This window comes from Thalia democratica, chromosome 5, assembly GCF_965202585.1.
Source record: "Thalia democratica chromosome 5, ktThaDemo2.hap1.1, whole genome shotgun sequence".
Taxonomy (NCBI): Eukaryota; Metazoa; Chordata; class Thaliacea; order Salpida; family Salpidae; genus Thalia; species Thalia democratica.
The window spans coordinates 21,085,758-21,111,153 of NC_139169.1; the positions used below are offsets into that span (position 1 = coordinate 21,085,758).

The 25,396-nt window shown below is 27.8% G+C and overlaps 1 protein-coding gene across 3 annotated transcripts; it reads right to left on the bottom strand.

Moving 5' to 3' along the window:
• Positions 1-6,593: 6,593 nt before the first annotated feature.
• On the bottom strand, positions 6,594-17,211 carry LOC145835383 (elongation factor 1-delta-like). Of its 3 annotated transcripts, XM_082942945.1 has the most exons (8): positions 17,084-17,211; positions 13,466-13,616; positions 12,592-12,681; positions 9,582-9,752; positions 8,414-8,537; positions 8,014-8,087; positions 7,452-7,571; positions 6,594-6,808 (listed from the first exon to the last, which is right to left on the bottom strand). In XM_082942945.1, exons 2-8 carry the CDS (start codon positions 13,613-13,615, stop codon positions 6,722-6,724), a joined length of 816 nt encoding a protein of 271 aa, XP_082799071.1. In that variant the 5' UTR covers position 13,616; positions 17,084-17,211; the 3' UTR covers positions 6,594-6,721. The 3 variants fall into 3 exon arrangements, with proteins under 3 accessions (XP_082799071.1, XP_082799073.1, XP_082799072.1); XM_082942947.1 differs by lacking the exon at positions 12,592-12,681; XM_082942946.1 differs by lacking the exon at positions 17,084-17,211 and having other exon boundaries at positions 13,466-13,631.
• Between the last annotated feature and the right edge of the window lie 8,185 nt (positions 17,212-25,396).

The window sequence follows — 25,396 nt, forward strand, 5'->3', positions numbered from 1 at the left end:
CCAAAAGCAATCAAAATTCATTAAAAATATGAACACTGTTGCTAAGGACAACCAACCATTTTTCAATTACTAGCGATCAAGGTTTCATAGACCCGTTGGCTGCTTTAGAGCCAAGTTACTTGATTCTAAGTACTTTACTGGTACAATGCTTCCTCAGACTTATAAATGTTTGAAGATAATAATATAAACTGAGTTTTTAGAAGCTTCGTTTTTGTCATTTAGAAGTGACATATGGAAAAATTCGAAGACAAAGACATCATATCTTTCTTTAACAGCGCATTGGTTAGATGAAAGCTTTGAGTACAAACACCGAACTTTGCACTGTAAGGAAATAGAAGGTTCGCACACTGGCTCTTAAATCAATAAAGATCCGGATCTGACCGGATCCTAAATAGTGGATCCAGTAGATCACTAGTTTTAAGAAAATATTTAAACTTTACTTTTACTTCTTGCTTTCTTCGATACTTAATCAAAGAGAACTCAGAACTTTAAAAGTACTATGTTCAACTATTACTATTTCTACAAAATACAAATTATTATAAATTGTCCTCTAAGAAAACTTATGTTGTGCGTTTAATTCTTTTTTTTTAACAACAGTGGATTAGAAAAATTCTTTTTCAAACTATTTTAAGTATCGTTTTTAATATCTATGGTAAGCTCTTTTTCTCTATTTTTTTTTATTTTAGCATAAAAAATTTCACGTAATATTGTTTAAAAGTATTTATTTTATCTTTAACAAAACTTAAAGTTTTATAAACTTTGTTTCGTTTTGTTTTTTTTTATTATTAATTTGCTTAAAATACAGATCAAACCACATCCAAACTACCATATTAGTAGATTAAGTGAACGCTGGTTTATACAACTTAATTTTTCAAGCAAATTCACAAACAAAAATAACAATATTATGCCTTAATTACTTGTTTTACAGACTGCGTTCAAATAATAGTAAAGTAATAGTAGTTGTACTGTTTTATTTAATAACTATTGCTAAGTGAATGACATGCATATGTTTTATATAAATCTAGAACGCATAAACATTTCACATAAAGTTCCTAGCTGTACATATACTGAAAAAGAAAAAAACAATTAAGTAACAGCTCTCAAAAACTCAGTAAGACTGACGAGAGGACCAAAGTTGTTATTATTAAGAAATTGCTTTGTTATTTAAACCTTGACCCAAGGGCGAGTGTAAGATATCTACGCCATTCTTAAGACTAAAATTTTGTAGTTGAATCGCTAAACATATAATTTAAAACTGTTTGAAAATCTCTGAAGCTTAGAAAGTTTGAGTTAATGCAGCTTCTTTTTTTATAAGTTTGCTTCATCTTGTTTTACAAACATCTATTGGAAGTTGTGGAATTATAATATACTATTTTTAAAACAAATATAAACTAAATTTTGACAAGCTTTGTATAACTACCACATAAAAGATATAAACTTTAAAGATTAACTTTTAATTTTTACACACTTTTAACTATTTTCAGAAGTAACATAAAAGTTAGTAAATTCTTCATCAAACTGCTTCCAGGCTTCATACTACTTAAACTTTTTGAAAGCTTTCAATGTGGTATTTTATGAATTTTCACAAACTAAAGAAAGTATATATATATATATATATAGTAGCAGTTCTAGTACAAGGATCCTAAAAGTCAGCCATATTTTTTTGTTTACTAACTGACCCTCAGATTTTAATTCAAAAAGCTCGTAGTGCCAAACACAATGTCGTAAAATTTATTCATACAGTTCTGCCTTTTAAAAATACAAAATTATTTCTCATCAATTTTTTGGTCATAAATGCATACGTGGAAGTGATGAACTTAATGGTTGCTTTTGAAAAATTAATGCTATGTTTTTAGATTGAAGCCGAAACGTATTTTGTTGAGTTAAATAATAGTTTTTTTTTATGTCCCAATGTTAAAAAAGGTTCTTCGAAGCAGCTGTTTTTTACCTGATAGCTAGTAAAATGCTTGAGTGCTACAGTTCAAATAGTTGTGAATGTATAATTGACTTAAACTAAAGAATTTCTATCTCCATTACCAATTTTAACTAAAGTTGACAACAGTTGTCAATAAATCAATTAATTATAATATTGATTTTTTGGAACACTTTTAAATTCTTAACATACTGTCTTCGAAACGTTAGCAGGTAAAAACAGTGATATGTCTGGTATTAAACTCGTTGAATTATCTAGAAACTTTGGTAAATATGGCGACATTGAAATATTGTTTTTAGAATTTAATTTTTTTGTTTTGAAATTCCGAAACAGTCATCGCTAATGAGAAAGATGATTCTTAAGATTCCTTAGGTTCCTTCAGTTTTTTTATTCATTTGTTCTTTTTCTGTTCACATTTATTAAGAACTATAACAAGCTATTCGATCTGTTTTTATGCTCTACAGATAGCATACATTCAGCTCACATCCTGTTTTTCAATTGAAAAATAGTGCTGTAAACTATTAATTCATTACTTTCATAGTGTTTTTCGGTCACAGGGAAAAGTTTTGATTAAATGTATATTTTTATTTCTTTTAACTAATATTTGTGATGATTTAGTAGCTTCTCCAGTTTACTCTTAACTCTGAAATACTTAAATTCGATACCATGTTTTTGTAGTGATTTTTTTTTTAGTTTTTATAATCCAATATTTTTATTTCTTCAGCTATCATGAGTTCGGCAAACTTCGGCCTGCAATGTACGTTTCAGTAAAAAAATGCATACCATTTTAAAACAAAACAACATGCTTGAAACCTACAATTAGGCACTAAATAAATAGTTAGTATTTAATTTTTTTTTTCTTTTTTTTACAAAAGTATTTAAAAAACACTCGAAATATTTGATCCTAGGACCTGGTGCACGAAAAAACTTGGTGCTCGTTATACTAAACTAGTAGTTTAAAACAGTACTTTTTTATTAATTACTGCAAGTATTTGAAAAATTGTGGCCTACGTAAGACTTGTATCTATATTGGCAGTCTATTGTAACATAAAAATTTAAGTTCCGAAAATTTTTATTCATACAAGCAATTTTTTTCAAATACTTAAGAGACCATATCTTAAAAATTGTCATATATTGGAAAATAAACATGTGGAGGTCTTATTAATATCAATTTAGCATAATTTAGCAAAAAAATGGCTTTTAGATATAAATAAGACCACAATAGTTTTAATCTTATTTTGAATTAACATTATTTTTTGAGTTTTAGCCCTTAATTTTTTTTTAAGAAATTTATTTGTCGAATTTGAATCATCCAAGTTTGAATAGTCGTTCACCCGCAGTCCACAATTTTTTTATTAAAGTACTTTTAGACTAGTGACTTACACATGGTTGCCACTGATCAAGCTGAGAAAAATTTCCTGACTTTTTACCAAAATTTTCCTGACTTTTCTAAATCAAACTGTTAAATTAAACTTATTCTAAAATACATAAACCAACACTTGAAATTATATAAAGCTTCCAATCTAATTTTAATACAGGTTAAAAACAACAGTGTTTTTGCTGAATTCTATCATCAAACTTCCAGTACATCACTTAAACCATCTGTGTATGATTGATGTTTGTAATAAACAGCTCTATCAGCAAAATAGTTGTATTATTACCTTAAACACAGCTTGTCTGAAAAAAGACACAAATTTTTAGCATTCCTAGCATAAATATATCTAGATAAACAAACGACATATAAGGAACTTCTACAATTAAAACCTTGAATTTATAACGATCTTTCACAACTAAAATCTTAAAACAATAACAAATTTTTACAGTTGAAACCTTAAAACAATAAAGAACACAATTTTTTAGAATTTCCTAGCATAAATGTATCTAAATAAACGAAACGACATATAAGGAACTTTAACAATTAAAACCTTAAATCAATAAGGAACTTTCACAACTCAAACCTTAAAACAATAACGAACTTTTACATTTGAAACATTAAAACAATAAGGAACTTAATCAAATACTGTTCTTTTAAATGTATGTACTAAAATTTATTTTCTCTGTTTTTTTTGAGCACTTCAACCTATTCATCTAATGAAAATATGGTTTCCTTCATCTGAACTGCATTACGCTTCATTTTCTTGGCAGTTAAAATCATTTGCCTCTTTTTATTTAAATCGCTCTCATCTGCTGTCCCTACACTTGTTGAGAAGAATCTTTTCTCTAATCAAGCCACAACTTGTGGGCTTCATTTCTTTTCTTTTAGCACTCATTTATTTTTACTTTCATTTTAAAAATATTTCCTCTTATCATTTAGTATAAAATTTGTAACAGATAAATATACTCTTATTTACTTTAAAAACTTAAGTTACTCTACAAAAAATACAAATAAACTTAATCTTGGCGTATACCTCTGCTAAAATTTATTTTATAAATCTAAACAACTTTTAAAAAAATATAAAGAGGTAAAGTATACACATAAACATGTTACATAAAATACTAAACTAACTGCTTAGTTATAAAGAACTCAATAGAACTCAATTATTTACTTGAACAAAAAACACTTTGATTCTAAAATTATGCTAGATAAACTTTTTGTATATATCACAGTTTCACTATGGAGGTGTCCTTGCTACAGATCATCAATACTAAAAAGCTCAGAAAATCTGCTTGTTCAATATGTTAATAGAAAATTTTTGCAGTTTTGTAATGGATATTTTACTAATTTATACCAGATGAAGGCATTGGAAATAAAATTAAATACTTTTGTAAATTCCTAGGAAAATTTTGGAATTTTTTTCTGACTTTAAAGGACTTTTAATTAATTTTTACCATTTGAAGGCTTTGGAAAACAAGGAATTTTGTAAATTTAAACTGACAAAATCTGACCTTTTTTTTTAATTTTATCAAATTTCCTGATTTATTTTCAAAACCCCCCATTTTTCCTGACTTTTGTCATTTTTTCAAATTTTTCCTGACCGAGTGGCAACCCTGCTTACAATAAAAATGTTAAAATGAACCGTTTATAACTCATACATAAAATGCAGCATAACAACTTTAAAACCCTCGTTTAAAGTTCTGCTATTAAAACACTATTTAACTTAGTTTCACGTTTTCAAGAACGGCAAAACTTTATTTTTCAGCAAATATTTGACAACTTAACACTTATGTGTTGATTCACCTTTTTTATCGCAATCAGATTTTAATTCCATTTTTGATATAAGATGTTGTCTATAGTGGTTAGGTAAACTAACCTAGTTAGGTATTACTAACCAAAATAAGTAACAACAAATACATGTTCTTAAATAACGAGGACAAATAACTGCATATTACGTTATGCCAGGAAGTTGCAAAGTTATTAAAACAATTATTTTTAATTATATTGGTTACTCTTTGCCAAGAGATTATTTTTTTATTATTGATTTTATCAGGATTGCCAAAGGTTTTTTGAAAATTAATTCCAAGGTTTCTGAATTTTCAAAGTTATTTTACGAGGTTTCTCTGAAAGTTTTTTGATCGATTTCAAGTATAAAACTCAAGGTAAATAACTGTCTTAAAAATTTAAACAACATATAAAAAATATTTTAAAGTTAACATAATTGTGTTATTAGATAGATAAAAATTCCTATGTGATAAATCGTGTATATCTAATGAATACTTTTACATGTAAAAATTTTTGTGATTTTTTTTGAAATACTAGGTTTTTTTGACAACACTGTTATATAGGACTCCAAATATACACATCTACGGCTCATTAAGGACATATTGTACCAGTAATAATTTATTGCTTATAAAAAAGAGTCGAATAGTTAAAGTGATATGAATAGATAGATGTATTTTGATGTTTGCTATCAATACAGGTTTTAGTTTTCAGAAATGCTGAAAAAGTTTCATTTATTTTTCTAATATACCAGACGCCTAATGGTGAACCTGGCTTATTGTATAAAACTTTCCTTACCTATTTTTAGGCTTTATAAGAGTTATTGAATTGAATAGAAAAATTAATATTTTATCAGATGTCTCTTTATCCAAGTATTTACAAATAAATTGTAAACGTTATACAGAGAAATCTTGTCTGTTTTCTCACTGAATAGTGTACCTAAAAAATGCTGCTGGATTTTATACCTGGCACTGCTAAACTAATAGTCTAGTGCCAGGTTCTAAGACCTTATCAAACATACGCAAGAAAGGGTACAGAAAAAAGTTCCTCGATAATTAGAATGCTGGTCTGGAAAATTTGACCACTTCATACAGTTGTGTTTTGACCATTTACTTAAGTTAACTATAATAAAAGTAGTGCTTTACTTTTTTTTAGTTCTAACCAAGTTTGTTCCTAGCTTTTCAGTTGTCGATATTCGTCTTTTTCTTTAGTAAAAATATCTTATCTGGCTTTTAGACACTTAATAATTTATCTATATTAGAAACTTAAACTAATAAAAAGGAATGCAATTTTTTTTATTGGTTTTCATCAAAAATTTTTACTCTATTCTATTTTGGTTTTAACAAAAGTTCTGAACTGTCATGGAGTCTTTAACAAACTAAAAGATGGGGACCTTCACTTTAATAAAATTAACAATTTATCTATCTAAAAGTCTAAAAATTAATCTAAAAATTAGAACTTTAATTGCCATTAAATAAATTAATATAAACATAAAAACCGAAATTTGTAAAAAGTTATTTTATTATTAAGTATTTGAGCTACACCAATTGAGCTAAGATTTAACTAAATTGTGAAAAAGGTCTCACATAAATATCAGCTACAAATACATATAAAAAATTTAATAAAGCAGATTAAATTTTGTTGAATGCAGCAATATCAACAGATTGTACGTGATCTTCGAAAGCAGTGATAGACTCTTCCAAGAAGTCGGTTGATACCTGTTTAATATTAGAAAGTTAATGGAAAAATATGAGTAGTAAACTTGTAAACATTATGTTTATCGATTTTCACTCACTGAAGTAAAATTGCTCTCAAAAATATAATATTTAAAGCTGTGTACATGGAACAATTTAAAACACTCATTAGCTTATACCATTACTGTTTTTCATTTACTTTGCTTATTTTAATACTTAAGAAAATTGCCATTTTTTGACAGTCTAAACCTCATGCCAAAACTTGAAACAAAATTGTTTTGTTTATTTAATAGCTCATGCTGAATTAAATATGTTAAAATAAGCTTTTTTTAATTAATTGCATTATTCTAAAATTTATTTTAAAATACTTTTATTTAAAAAAATAAACTTCTGCTTTAAAAAATTCAGTCATTTATTTAACTTTTAACCACTATCAGAATATCTTTTCATCAATTTATTTTTCTATTTACTGTAGCAGCTTTTAATTTTAACAATGTTTCAATTTGTGAGAAAAGTATAATTTAACGCAATACACGAATGAAACTTAGTCAAATTCAAATTATGAAACCGAAACCCCCTTTTTAATGTTCAAAACCAGAACTTTGTATATTTATCCATTCAACTTAAGTAATTAACAAAAGTGTTACTTGTGAAATACAAATCTCACCTTGTCGTCTTCGATGACGCAGTTGATCTGAAGCTTCTTGATTCCGTATCCGATCGGGACGAGCTTTGACGCTCCCCACAACAATCCGTCGCAAGCAACCGACCTCACGTTCGCTTCCACCTGGTAACATTTCGCTAGTTTGGCTTGGTTGTTAATGTTAAAACTCAAAAAAGGTGAATGCTGCGGTGTTACTGTTTAACATTTACATTGCATCGGTATGTGGCTGGTAATTACTTTTTTCTAAGTTTTTAATGCAGCATTATTGTAAATGATTAAATTGTTGTTATGTATTTTTGAAATTACTCATTGGTTTTCTGCATTTATCATTTCCGGTTTATAATTATTATGTAGATAATTTATAAACGCTTAAACCTACTTTAAAAATATATTTACTTAAATAAGGACTAAAGATAAATATTTTTAGTAATTTCAGTGTGCAACTTTACCTATTAAATAAAATTAACTTTTGATAATTAATTAATTATAATGTAATTATAATTTTTAATGTTTAAAAACAGAACAGTCATGAACGAAGTTTAATTATATTGAATTGTGTGCATACCTCTTTCATGTCAGTTTCATCATCCCATGGCTTGACATCGAGAAGGATTGAAGATTTTGCTGCTACCTTCTTCTCTGTAAGTATGTTTACATATAACTACTTTATTAACATTTGTGATTAAAATCATTAAAAAAATTAAGTCATTAGAGAAGTACCTTCTTTTTAACTATATTTTTGTGCTTCTCATTAAATTACTTTAAAAACTACTATGCTATTAATTTGGTATAAATCAGCTCAATTGATCAACATTTGCTTTCAAGTTTTAAAACCAGAAATTGATGAATAAGAAAATTTCAAATGTGTTTATGCCGTTTACATGACAAACAAATCAAAAGATTTTAAACAATTTCAAATTGATTTAAATGTAATAATCTAATAATTTAATAATTTTGAAACCAACTTCCAGCCTTCCTCTCGTTGTAAGCGGCGATCCTCTCCGCCTTGATCCTTTCCTGTTCCTCGTCTTCCTCGTCGTCGCTTCCGAACAGATCGTCTGAATCGTCGTCGGACTCCTCCTTGGCAGCCTGCAGTTTGGTTGTATATGGGATTCATATTATATTTACATATGAGGTTGTGTTTTTATATTCTATACAGAAGGGTGCTGGACCAGGAGCATAAGTACAAGAAGAACATCAAGTTCTAACTTGTAACGTGTAATTTTTCACAGTTCTCGTTCGAAACTTGTGGGTTTTAAAAAGTGATTAATATATGGGAGGATGAGGATACATACATGGGGATAAAGCTACGTATTAATAAAGAAACAAACAAATATTAAAATTTTAAATTAGAGTTTTTGACTTGATAAGTTTTCAATATCAGTTTTCAGTATCCTCACGTTTATAAATTAATTAGAAAATTAACAAATCAACTTATTCATAATAATATATATATGTACATTTAAATCAAACTGATTAACTGCTTTCAAATGTAACGCTCACCAGTGACCAAGTAGGGCATACAAGCTGCTAATGTCGCGTTTAAAAAACACAACAGATCATTTTAGCAATGCCCGGTCGACAGTGTTAGCGGTGGAAACGGCGGTTTCCTTGTTTGGTTTGCGAGACACATGTGATGGTTCAATCACGTGAGAAAAATTGAACCACTCAGTGGTTGGTCTCGGGTGAAATGTAGTTGATTATGGAGGGATTGCGTTTGTTATTTAAAAAAAGAAATGAAGATTAATAATTTTCTCAGTGAAATTGATAACGGACTGGTAACAATTGTTAATGTCTGTGAATTATTTTGTTATCTTTTGGAAATACACAATTTATCATGTATAAAATATTGTGTGTAATAATCATAGAATCAAACTAAAACAACTTTTTATTTGTTATTTAATAAGTTCACTCTGTTGATATCTTATTGGACTTTTTTATCATGTTTTTATTCTATTATGAAGTTTAATTATACATAAAAGTGAAGAGTATTTTTAGTGTTCTATATATATGATTACTCTCATTTGACTCGAAAACTTTAATGTGACTACGCACATCTAAAAACATCTTGATCATACAGAAATGAACGCCTTATGAAATATCTTATACACCTTCAAGAACACTTGTTCAAACCTGTTTGGCCTGGGGAGCTGCGGGAGCTTGAGGGGCGCCCATCTTGCCTTCGACGGAAGCGAGCCTGGCGTCGAGGGCGGCGAACTTTGAGGTGAGCTCCTTCACCTGCTCCTTCAAGCACGCGTTCTCCGTCTGCAGCTGGTTCACCAGCTCGTTCACGTTGCCCGACGGCTGTTTGATGTGTTGGGATTAAACACAGGGAATAAACATTTAACTGATCAATAGTATACATTTTTTCCTTATAATATTTGCCTACTGTATGTTCAAAACAAAATGGTCTTATGTAACCTTAAATTTATAAAACACTGCATCTGCACAAGCTTAATATTTGAAATTAATTAAAAATAACAATTTATCCAACTGATGTACATACTAGGTTAATTTATTTTATAAAAAAATTGTAAGCACAATGATAATAAGCACAAATTGTTTATATCTCTGCTTTAACCATTAATTGCTAAAAAATTATATTGCAATATTTAAATATATAAAATAAAAAAATTCAGTTATCAAGTAATAATCAGGACATGAAACCATTATTAAATTAATTGGCAATAGAAAACATCAAAATAAAAATAAAGGTGATCATATATTAGATTCTATTTAGATTTAGAGTAAAAATTATATTTTAAAGTATTTTAAGTATCTATCAAACATACTACATTAAAATTTAGTAAATGTTAAGCTAGGGAAATTAACTAACTTAGTGCAACAGGGTTTTGTTTTTAGGAACTAGTTTTTTAATTAAGAATTGTTATATTGAAAGTGTTTTTTTAATTTTATTTTAACCTAGTTATGTATAAATTACTTTTAATATTAATATATTGTTCTGAGACAAACTGATTTTCATATCTTTTCACAATTATCTAATACGATTTTTTTTGCTAAATTTATTACTTATAAAAGTAGAGTAAAATTTCTAAGTTCTTTTATTAATTAGGGTAATTTATAATTAAACTGAGATCAACTTATTAATAATACTGGTATTAGAGTTAAAAAAGTTGAAAAATTACGGTTTTTTAATTAATAATTTAGTTTAATTAATTACCTTTCTTTTTAGTGATCAAGCTCACATTTGTGTTATTCAAAATTAGATTGTTGTTTTTCTAGCGAAAAGTGATATCATAATTTTAAAATCTCAACTCGAACAATACGAATAATTATTACAAACAAATTAAATACTACTAAGTTTAAATATCAAAATTAAATAAATTTGATAGTATAATTACTTGTTGAAATTAAAAATAATATTTTTAAGATCAGTCTCTAGACAAATGACATAGTTTAAAATAAAACAAAATCATGGAAGCACTAATAGATAAAAATTCAATTCATAATAAACAAATAAAAAAACTTAAAATAACAGTTTTTTTTAGTGTTTGAGTAACATTACAGGTAGATATTTAAATACATGCATTCAAAATTAAATCAACCAAGAGGTGTATAACATAAAGTCTGGTTGCAACAAAATATAGCAAAATAAATATCAAGATAAATATAATCAAAAGCGAAATAAAAAACATGAGCAATTACGTTTTTCAACCTAATTTCACCAACAAAAAGTTGTTTTCCTGTGTTGTGATAAAAATATAAAGCTAATGGTTTTACCACAATTACAACAATTTATAACATCACCAACTTATTTGGTTTAGATGCATTTACTAAAAAACAATGAAGTCTAATATGCTCATTCTATCTGAACAATTACATATCAATTGCTACTAAGCCATCTAAATATTTTATAAGAATTTTAATGAAATTGAATGCGAAACATGTGAACTTTATAGCAACTTAAAATTGAAAAGCAAAGAAAAAAGCATTTGGATTCTTTAATTTATTGATTTTTTTTGCTAACTTTTGTATCATTCCTTGATGCTAAACTAGCAATTCTACAAAAAAAATATGTCAGTGTGAAAAGTATTTTAACTGTGATAACAAACTTAGAAAATTATTGAAATAGAAAGTTTTAACTAAATGGCTTACATAGATAGTTGAAAACTTCTACACATATTTTAATATTTGTAAGATATTATTGTTTAAAACTAGATAAAATAAACAAATTTGAAATACGAAAAAAAAAAACAAGTACTCTCATTATATACAATGACAAACTTCAGTCAAACATAAATACTAAAGCTATATTAATAACAATTTTCACATTTGTTTAAGTTTTATCATAAAAGTATTTTGTTATTTTTACTACAATGTATTTTAAATACAAATAATTTCAGCATGTTTATAGCATTATGAATTCATAATGACAAGCTTTGAAATAATCTAATAACTACTTAAGTCAATAATCAAACATTTGGGGTCGGCAACCAACAAAATAATGTAAAATTATCAGTTTCTTCATATTAAAACTTGCATCGTACAGGGTTGCCAATGATTTTTGTAAATTTCATTCAGGTTTAAAAAAAGATTTTGGTCCAATTTAGTATATTATTAAAGCTAAAACTCAAGGTAAAAAACTGTCTCAATTTATATAACAACATTCAAAAGATACTGTTAGGTTACTTTTATTATATTTTTCAATTAAGTTTTTTTTTCTTTTTATGATAGAATTATTTTGTCTGATCAAGTTTTGTTTATGTACATGTCAAAATGGTAAAAATTTCAGATTTTTTATTGATTTTTGTTTAAAATTCAAGTTTTTTTTCCAACATTTCTTAAATTTCAGTTTTTTTTTTTTGTTAAATTCCAAGTTTTCCTGGACTTCAGGTTTTTGGCAACCTAGATCTTATTTAATTATTTAATACCGTAATTATTATTGAAATAAGGTAACTTAATTCTACTTGTCATTAAAAGGTGTGGTAGTAATTTATTGACTTTTTTTATCTTTACTACTTTTTTTTAATTACTATTTAACAAAACCATTTGGTTGCCGACCCCATGGCTCTGCTCTAACAAAACAAATCAACATGCAAAATTAATCACCAAAAGATCATCACACACGCTTATATATAAACAGAACATGTATTGTGTTAGTGTTGGTCTCTTTTAAACTGACTTTTGGGTTATTAATACTGTTCATGGAATTCAGTATTTTCATCCTGGCGTCTGCAATCAGCTTGACAACAACTGACGAACTGCTGGGAGCCTGCAAAAATCAAATACCTCTACTACCCACCGCAACATCTTCAAATTACTTCACACCAAATTACTTGTTTGTATAAAAACTACTTGTGAAGCACAGCTTAGCATTAATTGAATGGCAAAGTTTATGGTAAATTGTGGTTAAGCTTAATATAAATTTGGATGACCAAAAAACAATTAGGCTTGAATTAGGTGTTCAAAATAGAATATATAGAAAAGAATGCAAGAATCTAAGTTGTATTCTATAACTTATTTAACAATATTAAAAATTATTAATACTTATATATTACACCATGTTAAATTTAAATAAATAGATATTTATAAAACAATAGGTTTAATAAGCACATTATTTTCAAATCATTTATTTTTAACCTAAGGTTTTTAAAATATATATATTCGTTAAAAAAGCAATTTGTCCTTTTCTTCAAAAATTTTATTGTAATACTACTTAGATCATTATTGAGTTTTATTAAAAATATTTATTTTTCTTTATAGCTTAATTTTCTTTAATTATACAACACTATTTACTTTAAGATACTTATATATTTACTTAATAGCTCATTTAAGTCAGGAACCTAAAAGCTTGTAGTTGAGTTATAACAAAACAAGAACTAAAAATTTTGAATATATTAGTGATTGATTTTACTATAATAAAATTGTTAGTATGACAGAGTGAAAATCATGGGGCATACACATAGTTGATATTTTGAAATTCACCATTCTTTTTAAGTAATAGAAGTTAAATTTATTTAATTACTCAAGTTTAGAATTTTTAATAACATACAAACCTGTTCAACGGCAGGCTGAGCATCGCCAGCAGCAGCAACTTGGCTGGCAGGGGCTGGTCCGGCATTGTGGGCGTGAAATTTCATCTCAGCCTCTTCAAACTTGGCGCGGTCCATCCACACGTTAGCCACCATCATCTTAGCAAGATCCATGCTGATTTATTTTAATTTGCTTTTTTAAATGTTTGTTTTGTTAGAATACTTTCATGGTTATGCATTTGTATTGAATTAAAACAGCCAAAATTCTTATTTAAACTTGAATCATCAAGAAGTAGAATAATCTAAGGACATAGGGGGTTGCCATACTTCTTAAAAATTGATCTTATTTTAAAGTTTTTACTAAGCTTTTTGCTGTTTACTGTTTTAAAAAACTCATCTTAGTTTTTGAGTTATGACCGGTCAAAATCAGGCCACATAAAAAGTTCCCTAAGGAAAGAAAAGAAAACTAAAACAGCAAAAAATACTTTTTTTTTATTTAAATCTATCTCCTGCTACACTTTTCAAGCAACCTCCTTCAAACTTTCAGTCTAATCTTTATATAATAACAAAAAAACATTACTTTGGACTTTATAAAAATTTAAGTGAAAATATTTATTTAAAAAAAAAACTTTTTTTGTAACAAAACTTTTATTTTTTAAGATTATTAAAATTCATAAGTATTTTTTTGTCTTATAATGTAAGGAAAATTTCCTGAAAATTTGAAGAAGATTGCTTGAAAAATGAAAGAGAAAATGAATTTTTAGTGATTTTTTTTTATTTCGAGAAAATTGACCCCAAAAATTTTGTGTTCAATAGTTTGTATTGGAAACTTATCACAAAAAATAAAATATCTCAGAAGTTAAATGGTATTTTTTGAACATATGTCAACTGGCTTGTAGCTCCACCTAAAGCTTAAATATAAATACCAAAATTATTTGCATGTAAAAAATTGTTGGACCCCCATATGGCTTTAATGGTGTGTTGAATAATTGTGTTCTAAGCCATTTAGTTTAAATTAAACTTAAATATTTTATTGTCACCATACAAGCATGTGATTATTTTTAGTCACCTTAATTAAACAAAATAAAATTCTTAACTCATAGGCTGTCACTCTTTAGGGAAAAAACAGCTTGAGTGACAGTATTAACTAGCTCATGTATGAGAAAATTGAAAAAAAAAGTTTCTGAAAACTATCAAAAATTAAGTTAATCTAGCTATGGAACATAAATACAATTAAAATTATATATAAAACAAATTAAACAAAAAATTATACAGATAACAGTATGTGATTTAGGAGAAGAGTCAGCTTGGAGTAATTTATGAACCATCAAGGGTTCATTACAAAGGCCATGGTTGTCACTCTTTGAGTAAAAAAACTGTCATGAGTGACCCAAACTGTCTCTTAAGGGCATGGGGGATTAGGGCATAGGGGAGTTAACACCCTTTTTTGATCTTATTTTAATTAGTTTTTACTAAGCTACAAGATGCTTTTAACAGATTTAAAAAATTCAAAATAATTTTTGAGATAAAGCTGGTCAAAGTCCAAGGCAACAATAGGTTCCTTATGGGAGGCTCAAACTAAAACAGCAAAAATAGACTATTTCACTAAAAATCTACCTAATCCTACGTTTTTTGAGATAACTACCTCAAACTTTCAGGAAATGTTCCTTGATATATTTAGAAAATTCTGTTGGAAAGAAACTTAAAAATGGTTAATAAGTTTTTTTTTGTTTTTTTTTGTTATAAAATTTTTATTTTTAAAATTTTGTTCAAACAGAATTTTTTAAATGTTTCAAGGAACATTTCCTAACAGTTTGAGGTAGTTATCTCAAAAAACGTAGGAGAAGATATTTTTTTAGCGAAATAGTCTATTTTTTGCCGTTTAGGTTGCACCTCCCATAAGGAACCTATTGTTGCCTCCAACTTTGACTGGCTATATCTCAAAAATGATTTTGAATTTTTAAAATCTCTAAAAAGTATTTTGTAGCTTAGTAAAAACTATATAAAATAAGATCAAATTTCAAAAAGGTGTTTACCCCCTATGCCCTTAACTTTTTACAAATCTCTTTACAAAACAAGTTATCTTGACTTTTTTGAAATCTTTTAAACTAGTTTTTTAAATTGTAAACCAATAAAAATCAGATTCTTCAACAAAATAGTTAATATATTAACAGAAAAGTTTATAAATCAACTAAAAAAATAGAGAAATAGAAAAAAAAAGGAGTGAGATTTAATAAAATATTAAAAATATCTCTAGTTTTATTATAAAAAATATTATTAGGAGCCAGTCTGAGTTTAAAAACAAATTTGAAAGATTCTGAGTTTAACTGAGTCATCCTGAGATTTTCAAAAACTTCTAAATATATTGAGTTACAAGTGTCAGGCAACTCTGATTTTTAGAAAAATCACATGAGAACAAATCACAAAAACTAATAAAAATACCTGGATTTATGAATAACTTTTCTATGTTATCATAGGATATTATAATGAGGTTTTGATTATATACAAAATAAGTTTAGTACAGATTTGCCGAAGGTTTTTGTTATTTTTTTTTAAGGTTTTAAAATACAAGTTTTTTGACCCATTTTGTTTACAAAAATAAACTTGAGTTAAAGATATCTTAAACAGTATAACAACATTGAAAAAAACATTGTTAAGCTACATATATAGTGTTCTTTGATACTTTTTTATTTACATGGCAGATTTACTGTATCTTATATAAATTGTGTTACTTAGCATGTAAAAATTGTTTATTAACATACCAGGCTTTTCTCAAAACTTCATAAATTCTAGTTTTTTCCAAGATTTTAGAATTTTGGCAAAAAATCTAAAATTCCTGTTATACATGTAATATTTTCAATTAATAATGTTAATATTATAACAAAAAAAAAGTATTATAAAATAAAAAAAATAAATATTAAAAATGTTATGAAAAAATAAAAACAGTTTTTTTGTCTATTTTTTACATAATATTTATATTTTTTGATTTTTTTAGAATTCTTTCCGATGAAATTTTCTAAATATATTAAGTGCATTTCCTAAAAGTTTAAGGTAGATATCACAAAAACATAGAAGATAGATATTTAGTGAAATAGTCTATATTTGCCGTTTTAGGTGGTGATTCCAATAAGAAATTATTTTAGCCTCCAAATAAGACTCAAAAATTATTTTGAACTATTAATATCTGTAAAAAACATCTTATAGCTTAGTAAAAACTATATAAAATAAGATAAATGCCCTTAATAAAATTGTCTGAAAATAAATATTCAAATAAACAAAAGTTGGTTAGATTTTAGTAATTAATCATAAACAACTAAAACTTTATTATCAGTACATTTAAAAAAAAATACATTCAAGCTATGTCTGTTTTTTATAAATAAAGGAAGTATAAATAAAGTATATATAGATAAAATAAAAACATTTATAAATAAGTTGATTATTAATAAATTTACATGCTTTACTTTAAAATTTTGGTAAAAAATTAAGTTTTTAAACAAGCTACATTCAAAATAAAACAATTTCAAAAATCAAATTAGCACAATATTTTTTTATAAAAGTATATTATTTTAAAAACGATCATTTTTATGTTTAATCTACTAATTTTAATTAATTATACACAATTTACTAATAATTTCTACTCACATTTTTTGTTAGAATGATTCAATGAAATGACCAAAACTAATATGCCTCAATCTAGAAATTTCTAGTGAAAGACTAGAAACTTACCAACTGATAAGAATTTCTTGTCAAACGTGTTGAAGTTCAAAAATTAGTTTTAGTTCTTGAAAGTCAGAGAACAAAGTGCAGATAAATTTTACAAGATATAAAACATTTATAAGACTTAGTAGTACACGCTTGTTAATTTATTTTCATTCAAAGTTTCTGAAGTATCTTTCTATCTCTACTACAAAAAATACAATGATTATATGCTTAGTTGTTTAGTTTTTGTATAATAATGTTTATTGAACGATAAAAAAGCGCTCAAAAAGTTTGGTCTAAGAACGTGGTGTAGAAAGGAACCTTTCGGTTATCGAGTCGTATCAAATATTTAGATGTTTAAATTTATAATACTTCACATATTTATAGAATTAAAACAACTACATTCTTAATTTTTTAGTATGTATATTGTTTATGGAACAACAAAAAAAGAGCACTCAAAATATTTGGTCCTAGGACCCATATACTTCGATGAAAAGCATCAAACTAAGAAAAACTTTTGTCCACGCAAAACAAAATTTTTGTAATATTTCTATATGAATTGTTTGTCTTTTTAAGATTAAATAGATAAAAAGGTGAAAAATATTTTATGCAGATTAATATCTTTTTAATTTATTATTAGTCTTAATTAATAAACAGCTTAGTCTACATTTTTACTTAATCTTTAGTAATAATGGTACAAATTTCGTAGAACTTCAATCAGGCTTACTTAAAACGAAACTCTTTTATTTCTAGCTGCTCCGCATACAGCTTTACTTTGTCACAGTAACAATAATTCAAAGTGCGTTTTTTAACGTTTATTTCAATTTGAATATCATGCTACCTAAAAAATTTCGGCAACATGCTTATTTCCTACGCTGTCTTTAACTATTAAAAGCTCATTTAACTAAAGGTTTGTGAGATCTAATAAAAAGTATTTTTAAACTGAAGTTAAAAGATTTGGTCTGAATATTTTAAACTAAGTAGTCTTCAGCGATAGCTTACGAAAAAGATTTTAAAAATTAAAAAGTAAATAAGTAAGTAAAAAAACAAATAAATAAAGAAAATAAACAGATCGTGACCGAAGGGTATACCGAACATACATGAGTATACATAAGCTGTTTGCAAAAATTCTTTTAAAATTTTTTGTTGTGTTTAATGTCATTATATCTAAATCAGGGTTTTCGAAACTTATTTCTGTAAGGCCCCCATTAAAGAAGTTAAAAGAAAACAATGATCCCCTACAATAAGAACTCAAAAAACTAATCTTAAATAAGCCTAAAACTTTTTTCCTCTCTTCATCAACACGTGTAAATAACTAGTGAAGTTCCAAATAATAACCATATCACTTTTGGTCCTTCGCAGCTTATACACCCTTAACTTTCTAAAGTGACCCTCTTTTGGAAGCCCTGGTCTTAGTGAACATTTTAAATTTTTCCTTAATATCTACTATAAGTTTCAAAATTACTCTTTAATACGCTTTAGACTTTTTTTCTCTTCATCATCAACTCGAAAATAAATAGTGCAAGTTTCAAATTATGACCTTATGGGTCCTTTTTCAGTTACGGCTTTCCTTTGACCACCTAAATTTAAAAAAAGACCCCAAGGGGACCATATGGCTCACTTTGTAAAAACCTGATTTAATTTTATTATTGTTTTAAACTGAGGTTAGGAACAATAATTTTACAAATTATATATCAATCATAGCATTAATGATTTTCTTTATTGTCTTATATTTTTTAAGTTCATTCGTTGTACACAAGTACATGTGTAAATATGATTTAGTGTATATTATAAAAATATTTATAACTTTAATAAAATAAAGTTAGAGATTATGTAAGTTGTTTGGAAAAGCTACTCTTTGTTTTTCATTAATTTAAGAGTTAAGACTATTAAATATGACAATTTTATTTTTCATAAATACTAAACTATTCATAAATATATAGATTATTTGACGTTACCTGAAAAAACAAAGCTACTAAAACGCTATGTATTAATTAACCAGTTTTCTAGTTGAAAGAATGGTTGCACATTAGACATTCATTGTGGCTTTTAAACCAAGTATCTGCACAACTTTTGCACAAATAATGGCTGACATGATAGTCTAGCTCTAGACGGACCATTTCCATAACAACTTCAATGTCTTTAAGGCGAACCACACAATTTTCACTTATCAACGATTTGTCTGCAGTAAAAAGTTCAAACTTTCCAATCGTTCAGGTGTAAGACTATTGCACCTGAAATCCAGCTTGAAATCGATCTATCTCTAGTTTTAGTTCGTCACGTTCAATCTGTTGTTGTCTTATTTCATGTCTTCTTTGTTCTATTGCCTGTTGTTGTCTTATTTCATGCTAATTCAATATTAAAGAAATTACAATCAACGGCTTTGGCCAAATTTACTACATCAAACAACATTGAATTCTGCGAAATCGAATGGCAAATATTGTTTAAAATTAACTGCTTAGTTCCCAAAAAAACAAACAACTGCACTATATGCAACCTAGAAAGAATGGCCATTGCTTAAGCGGACAGAGATAAAGCACTCATTGTAAGAAAAGAACTAACATCGATATACCCCCATTTCAGATCTAAATATTTTTAGTGTTATTTTTAGTTTTATTTTTGATATTTATCTATTAATATTTTTTTTAATTATTTATTGTTTTAACTTTTTGTTTATCATACCGTCTTAAGTTTTATCTATATGTTTGTTAATTTTTGTATTAATAGCTATTTGTTTACAAGTATTCATTTATTCTTATTTTTTTGAAGATAGTTTTTGCTTTGTTTTATCTTAACAATTAGTTAATTAACTTCCCTTGTATTTGCTTAAGCATGTAATTACTAATTGATTAATAACTAATCACTTTCTCATTATATATATTTGTGTACTTCATTTTATTTTATTGTCAATTAAAAAAAAACTCTGAATAACCTTCTAGGTGAAACGGCGTTAGCTTGAACTGACAGTTGTTGAATAAACTGTATTTAATAATTCAATTATAATAAATTAGCCTATTACTTAGGAAATAATATTATAAAATAACAAAAACTGAAAAAAATTAGGAAAAAAAATACTGAAAACCTTAAGATATTACTTTATTTTCTATTTTAAAAGTTACCAGACACACTCTTCTTTTTTTTTGCGATTTTCATACATGATAACGTGAACAGTTTTTTTATATTTTTGCATTCATTATTTATTTTCTGTACATTAATTTTAACCGATGTCACATGTTTATGTTTAAAATGCTGTTCTAGTTTTTGGAAACAAGCCTGTTTCATTTAAAGCCATTATATATTGCGTAGTAATACAATTTTAAGTTAAACTAAAACAAATTAATATGAAAACAGCATAAAACAAACTTTACTTCATTTATACAATGGTCAAAAATTTCTTTTCAACTTTATTCAAATCAATTTTTCTTTGTTTAACAATCTTTTTACTAGTTTGATAGTACTTAGAATTTATACAACATGTTTTCTATAATGATTTTGTTTCAAAAATTTTGCAACATTTTTATTAATTTTTGTGTATAATGTAAGTTCATTGTTTTTTGTGCAGAATCGCAGTTTGATAATCCATTTAGTGGCGAAACTTAGTAACTGTATGAAATTGTAACAAAATTTTTTCAAAGTTGCATTAACACACATGCTTTTAAGAATCCAGTACATTGAATTTACATCTCGGGTGTTAGTAAACAAAAAATCACTTTAGAGGGAAACATTATAGTTTATTGAAGGCTAAAAAACGCTCAAAATGTTTGGTCCTAGGACCTGGTGCACAAAGAACCTTATCGAGTCGCTTCACCACGTATACCTTTTAAAGCCTTGTCCAGTACAGCTTTCAATGTCTTGTCTAGGTAACAGCTGTTTCGGGCCACATAGTAAATTGAAAAAAAAAAGCAAATTAGTAGTTGATAATTTTTGATATTTCAAAATTTAGTAGTAAGTTAGACAAATCTATAGTAAAGCAGTTTTATTCTGAAGTTCTATTCTGAATACCTTTGCCAACAGTATAGTATTAAATAGTATTAAAGTATCACTAAGAGTTTTTGACTTTTTTTTATCGTTTAATGCGCTTAATTGAGCATAAAAATTGTTTAAATATGCAGTAACTTTTAATTAACAAGCTAATAAATTTTTTGAATATGATAATAACATTAACACTCAAAAATTTAAGTAAGGGGACTTTGTGTATAGAAAGGTGTTTAGAAAAACTGTTAAGCTAATATAATGTTTTTGAGGTTACTTAAACCTTTAATTTTAGTTTTTGACTCTCTTTTTTAATACAGTTTTTATTTTGAAATCTACTAGTGCATTATGTCGAAACTGGTCAATAAAGTTTAGTAAAATACAAAAGTCGATTAACGTCTGCCAAAATTGGTTTATTGAAAATAAGCGTACTTCCACAAGTACTTTAGTTTATTTAGAAAGTATTTATAACATGTTAATATCATTTGTATAAAGTGTTCTTTTTTTTCGTTTTACGTTAATAAAACTACAAAAACTTCGTCATCGAACTACTTTTAAACAGTTTGCAACCTTTTTTATCAGAAAGAGTTGAAAGCGTATATCTAAATCGAAATAATGAAAATATAAAGTATAAAAGTTAAGCGGCATATCAATCAGAACTAATAGAATTTTAACAAAATGTTATTTCTAAAGCTTTTAAAAAATATTTTCTTTAACGAAACAGTTGGTAGCTAAGTTAATAGTACGATTTTTAAATACATGTTTAAATAGTTTGTTGATATTAATAACATTTTTACAGTAAAAACCTATCTATAATGTGTTAGATGCTAAAACAAAAACAATTAAAGTTGTAAAAAAAAATCAAAAGAAACTCCGTAGATGTATAATATTTTTTGTTCAAGCCATTTAAAATTTTAAAACTATCACTGGCTTAATTTGAGCTAAAATCATTGAAATCATAAGTTAATGAAGTTTACCATTAACTTTAGGTTAATTATTTAATTTAACCCATCTAAATTGATTTTTCAAAAAAGTTATACAAAAATAAAAAACAAAACGATCAATTTCAACAATCGTCTATGACGTATTTTGATCGAGGTAGTTAATTTTAAAAATATATTTTGTTGTTATTTTCAACTATTTGTTGGTTTGTTGTGAAATTTTTAAGTTTTATGTTTTGTGAGAGAAGTCAAAGACTGGTAAGTTTTAAAAGTTGCTTAGTTTAAAAGTTTTAAAATTCAAAATGAACTTTCTCGAGGTAAAAAGGGGACTAAGTGAAAAAGTGAAAAAGGATCTCATGAAGTTACGTCTTAATGGCAAGAAAAATAATTTAAACGTTTGTAGTAAAATTTATTGGGCCTGCGTTGTAGTCAACAGAGCACATCCCACCGAGGAGTATCATGAATATTTGTTAGAGAAATACAAAGATGATGATATAGATAATGCTTTAAATAGAATCTCAATGGAGGTAGAAGATGGTGCAGTTAGCGAGGAAGAAAAAAATGCGTGCATCGAATTAATTCGCTTGTTAAAAGTAAAGATAGAATCTATGAAAAATACATTTAAAAATAGTTTGTTTCAACATAAAAAAAAAGAAAAGAACGACAGCTTCAAAAAAAAATATAAATTCATCACGAACAACGCCGACATGTCCGCAGCGTACGAAAAGATCAACTACCCCGCAGAGCTGGAGTCGTGGAGCGACTTTGACCTGAACGGTGCCGGCCTGGGCAAGTGCGTGGACCCGCAGGCCTTCAACAACCTGATACAGATGCACATCGGCAAGGAAATATGCCTGGCCGCCACCAAACTGGCCGCGAGGAGGCGGCTGGAAAAAGTGCAAGGCGAGTTTAAGGAAAAGTATGAAAGTTTGAAAAAAAGTGGTCAGTTTTGCAATAAAAAGCTCAATGCTTACGACACAGTTGGTAAAACATTCAAAAATGTGAAAGATATCCCCGAACTTAAACAGTGCTTGGACGTTTTAGCACCTTTGTGCGGGACAGAACCCGTGCATTACGTGAGCAAAGCTTTCAAAATCGAAGAAGGTAGTTACAAATTAGCCGACTACGACAGACTCGCGAACCACTTGGCCGTGAACGGCAGCTTCGACCACCTGACGACGGCGTCGATCGAGGACTTCGTGACGGGGCTGAGGGGGGGAAAAGCGGAGGAGTGGAAGTTCGAAAAGGCGGACACGTACCAGCTGAACTCGTTCGTGGGCCAGTTGCAGGTGTTCGCGCCCAAGGTGCAGGTGTGGGCGGTGGAAAGGCTGAACGACATCCGCAACATGTGCTCCCACCGGCCCCGCCTCGGCGCAACCGACTCCCACCGCAAGATTGCCTTCTACTACTACGCCAAGATGCTCGCGAAGCTCACAGAAAAGGACGACATGTTCGGTGGCGAGTCCCCGCTGTCGGAAGAAGAGGAGAAAAAGTACATGTGCCAGCTGGTGCGGGTGCAGGAGCAGGGGCTGGCGTTCGACTTGGCAAAAAGGGACGACCTGGACGAGGTGTTTGAGCCGTTCGGAGGCGGGCTGGACGCGAAGCTCGAGCTGTATGAGAGGCTGCAGAAGTGTATCAACAAATACCACTCTAAGGTTGTGGAGTTGTCGTTAGACTTTTCTTTGGACGACCTCAGAAATAAATACCGGGAGAAAAATAAGGGAGAAATGAATACCGGAGTTAACAATAATAATACTGTTGGAAATTACCTTGTTCTTCGAAGCAAGATTTTGACCCACGACATAAAAAAAAATGTCAAGATCGTCAAGGGCCAAATAAAGTTCTTAAGAGATTTTTATAACAATCATAGTAATCCGTACAAAAATGAAGAAGTTGCAGCAAATGAAGAACAGCAACATCGAGGAGCACAACAAGGAGGAGCACAACAAGCGCAGGCAGGAACATCAAACAAAAACAGCGAAGATTCAAAAGATTCGTACAAAGAGATGATGAATGAACAATATTTAAAAGATAATGATTTACTAGAACATTGGAATCAGTACAACGACTACTACGATCAATATTTCAATAAGAAGAGAATTAAAAATGAAATTGAAAAACTAGATTCAAAGTTGAAGGATTTATCTGAGAAATTAGAAAAAGTAGAAGGCGTAAGTATTCTTAAGTGCACTCCGACTAAACACTATCAAGGCGCCTGTAGTACAACAGATGAACATTGTAAAGAAAATAGAGCGAAAGATAGAGCCGATAGTTGAATAAATTGATAGAAGTTACGAGTATCCACTTTGAAATCTAGTATAAGTTGTTAAATAAAACGATATTTTAAACAACTGCTCTTTTTGTTTAAAGTAGTTTATTTATAAATCGTTAACTTTTTTAAGCTTATTCAACTAGTTACCTTGTTTTAAGAGAGAATTTTTAAAAGTAATATTAGGTTTTTCTTTTTAAACAAAACTGAAGTCAAAGTTATAGATCGAAAAAAAAAATAAAAAGTAAGAATCAAGTTCAGCCCTAATTTTAATAAAATTATTTTAATTTAATTGCTAGTTTTCTAAAAAAAAACATTTCTACTTGATGGATTTTAGATATTTTACCCTGACATGTATAAACTTCATGTAAGTTAAGTCAAAGTAAAAACGATTCGAAAAAAGTAAACAAAAGTTAAAACTTAGTTTGTGATGAGTATTTTATTTTTATAGGTGTTAATAAATAATTTTGAATTAATTGTAATAACTTAAACTTATTAAATTTCTTTTCTAAAACAGTGTATAAGACCAGATCTTCTATCTAATATTGCAATAGATTTTTTAGGAAAACTAACAATAGACTTTTAATAAATGCGTAAAGTATTAACTGTTAAATAGTTTGTTAGAAAGTAAACATTATTTGATAAATAAAATATATTTGTTAGCTTTGTGAAGAGTTTCAAATGCAAACATACAAAATATGGGTTTACAAACTGCAGCCAGCAAAGCAATAGTTTACGACCCGTGAAGTATTTTTTCAGATGAAAACATACCTTTTTAAAGCAATAAAATTGTTTTGATGGTGGAGAATATAAATTATTGGTTTAGTAAATAAAAGTTATTTGTTTCCTATTAAGTTTTTATTATATCAAGTTTGTGGCTTTATTCAGTACATCTTATTTTACTATTTTTTTTTTAAATAGCTACCATCCGCAGAAGAGTTTTTTTTATACATTACAATATGCAAAAAAAAAAGACAAACTACTTATCGAAGGCCGTCTGAAACCCTTAGCTAGCTAGGCTATTTAGACTACTACTTAAGATTGATGGCCCAGCATCCAAAAGCTTGGTATAGT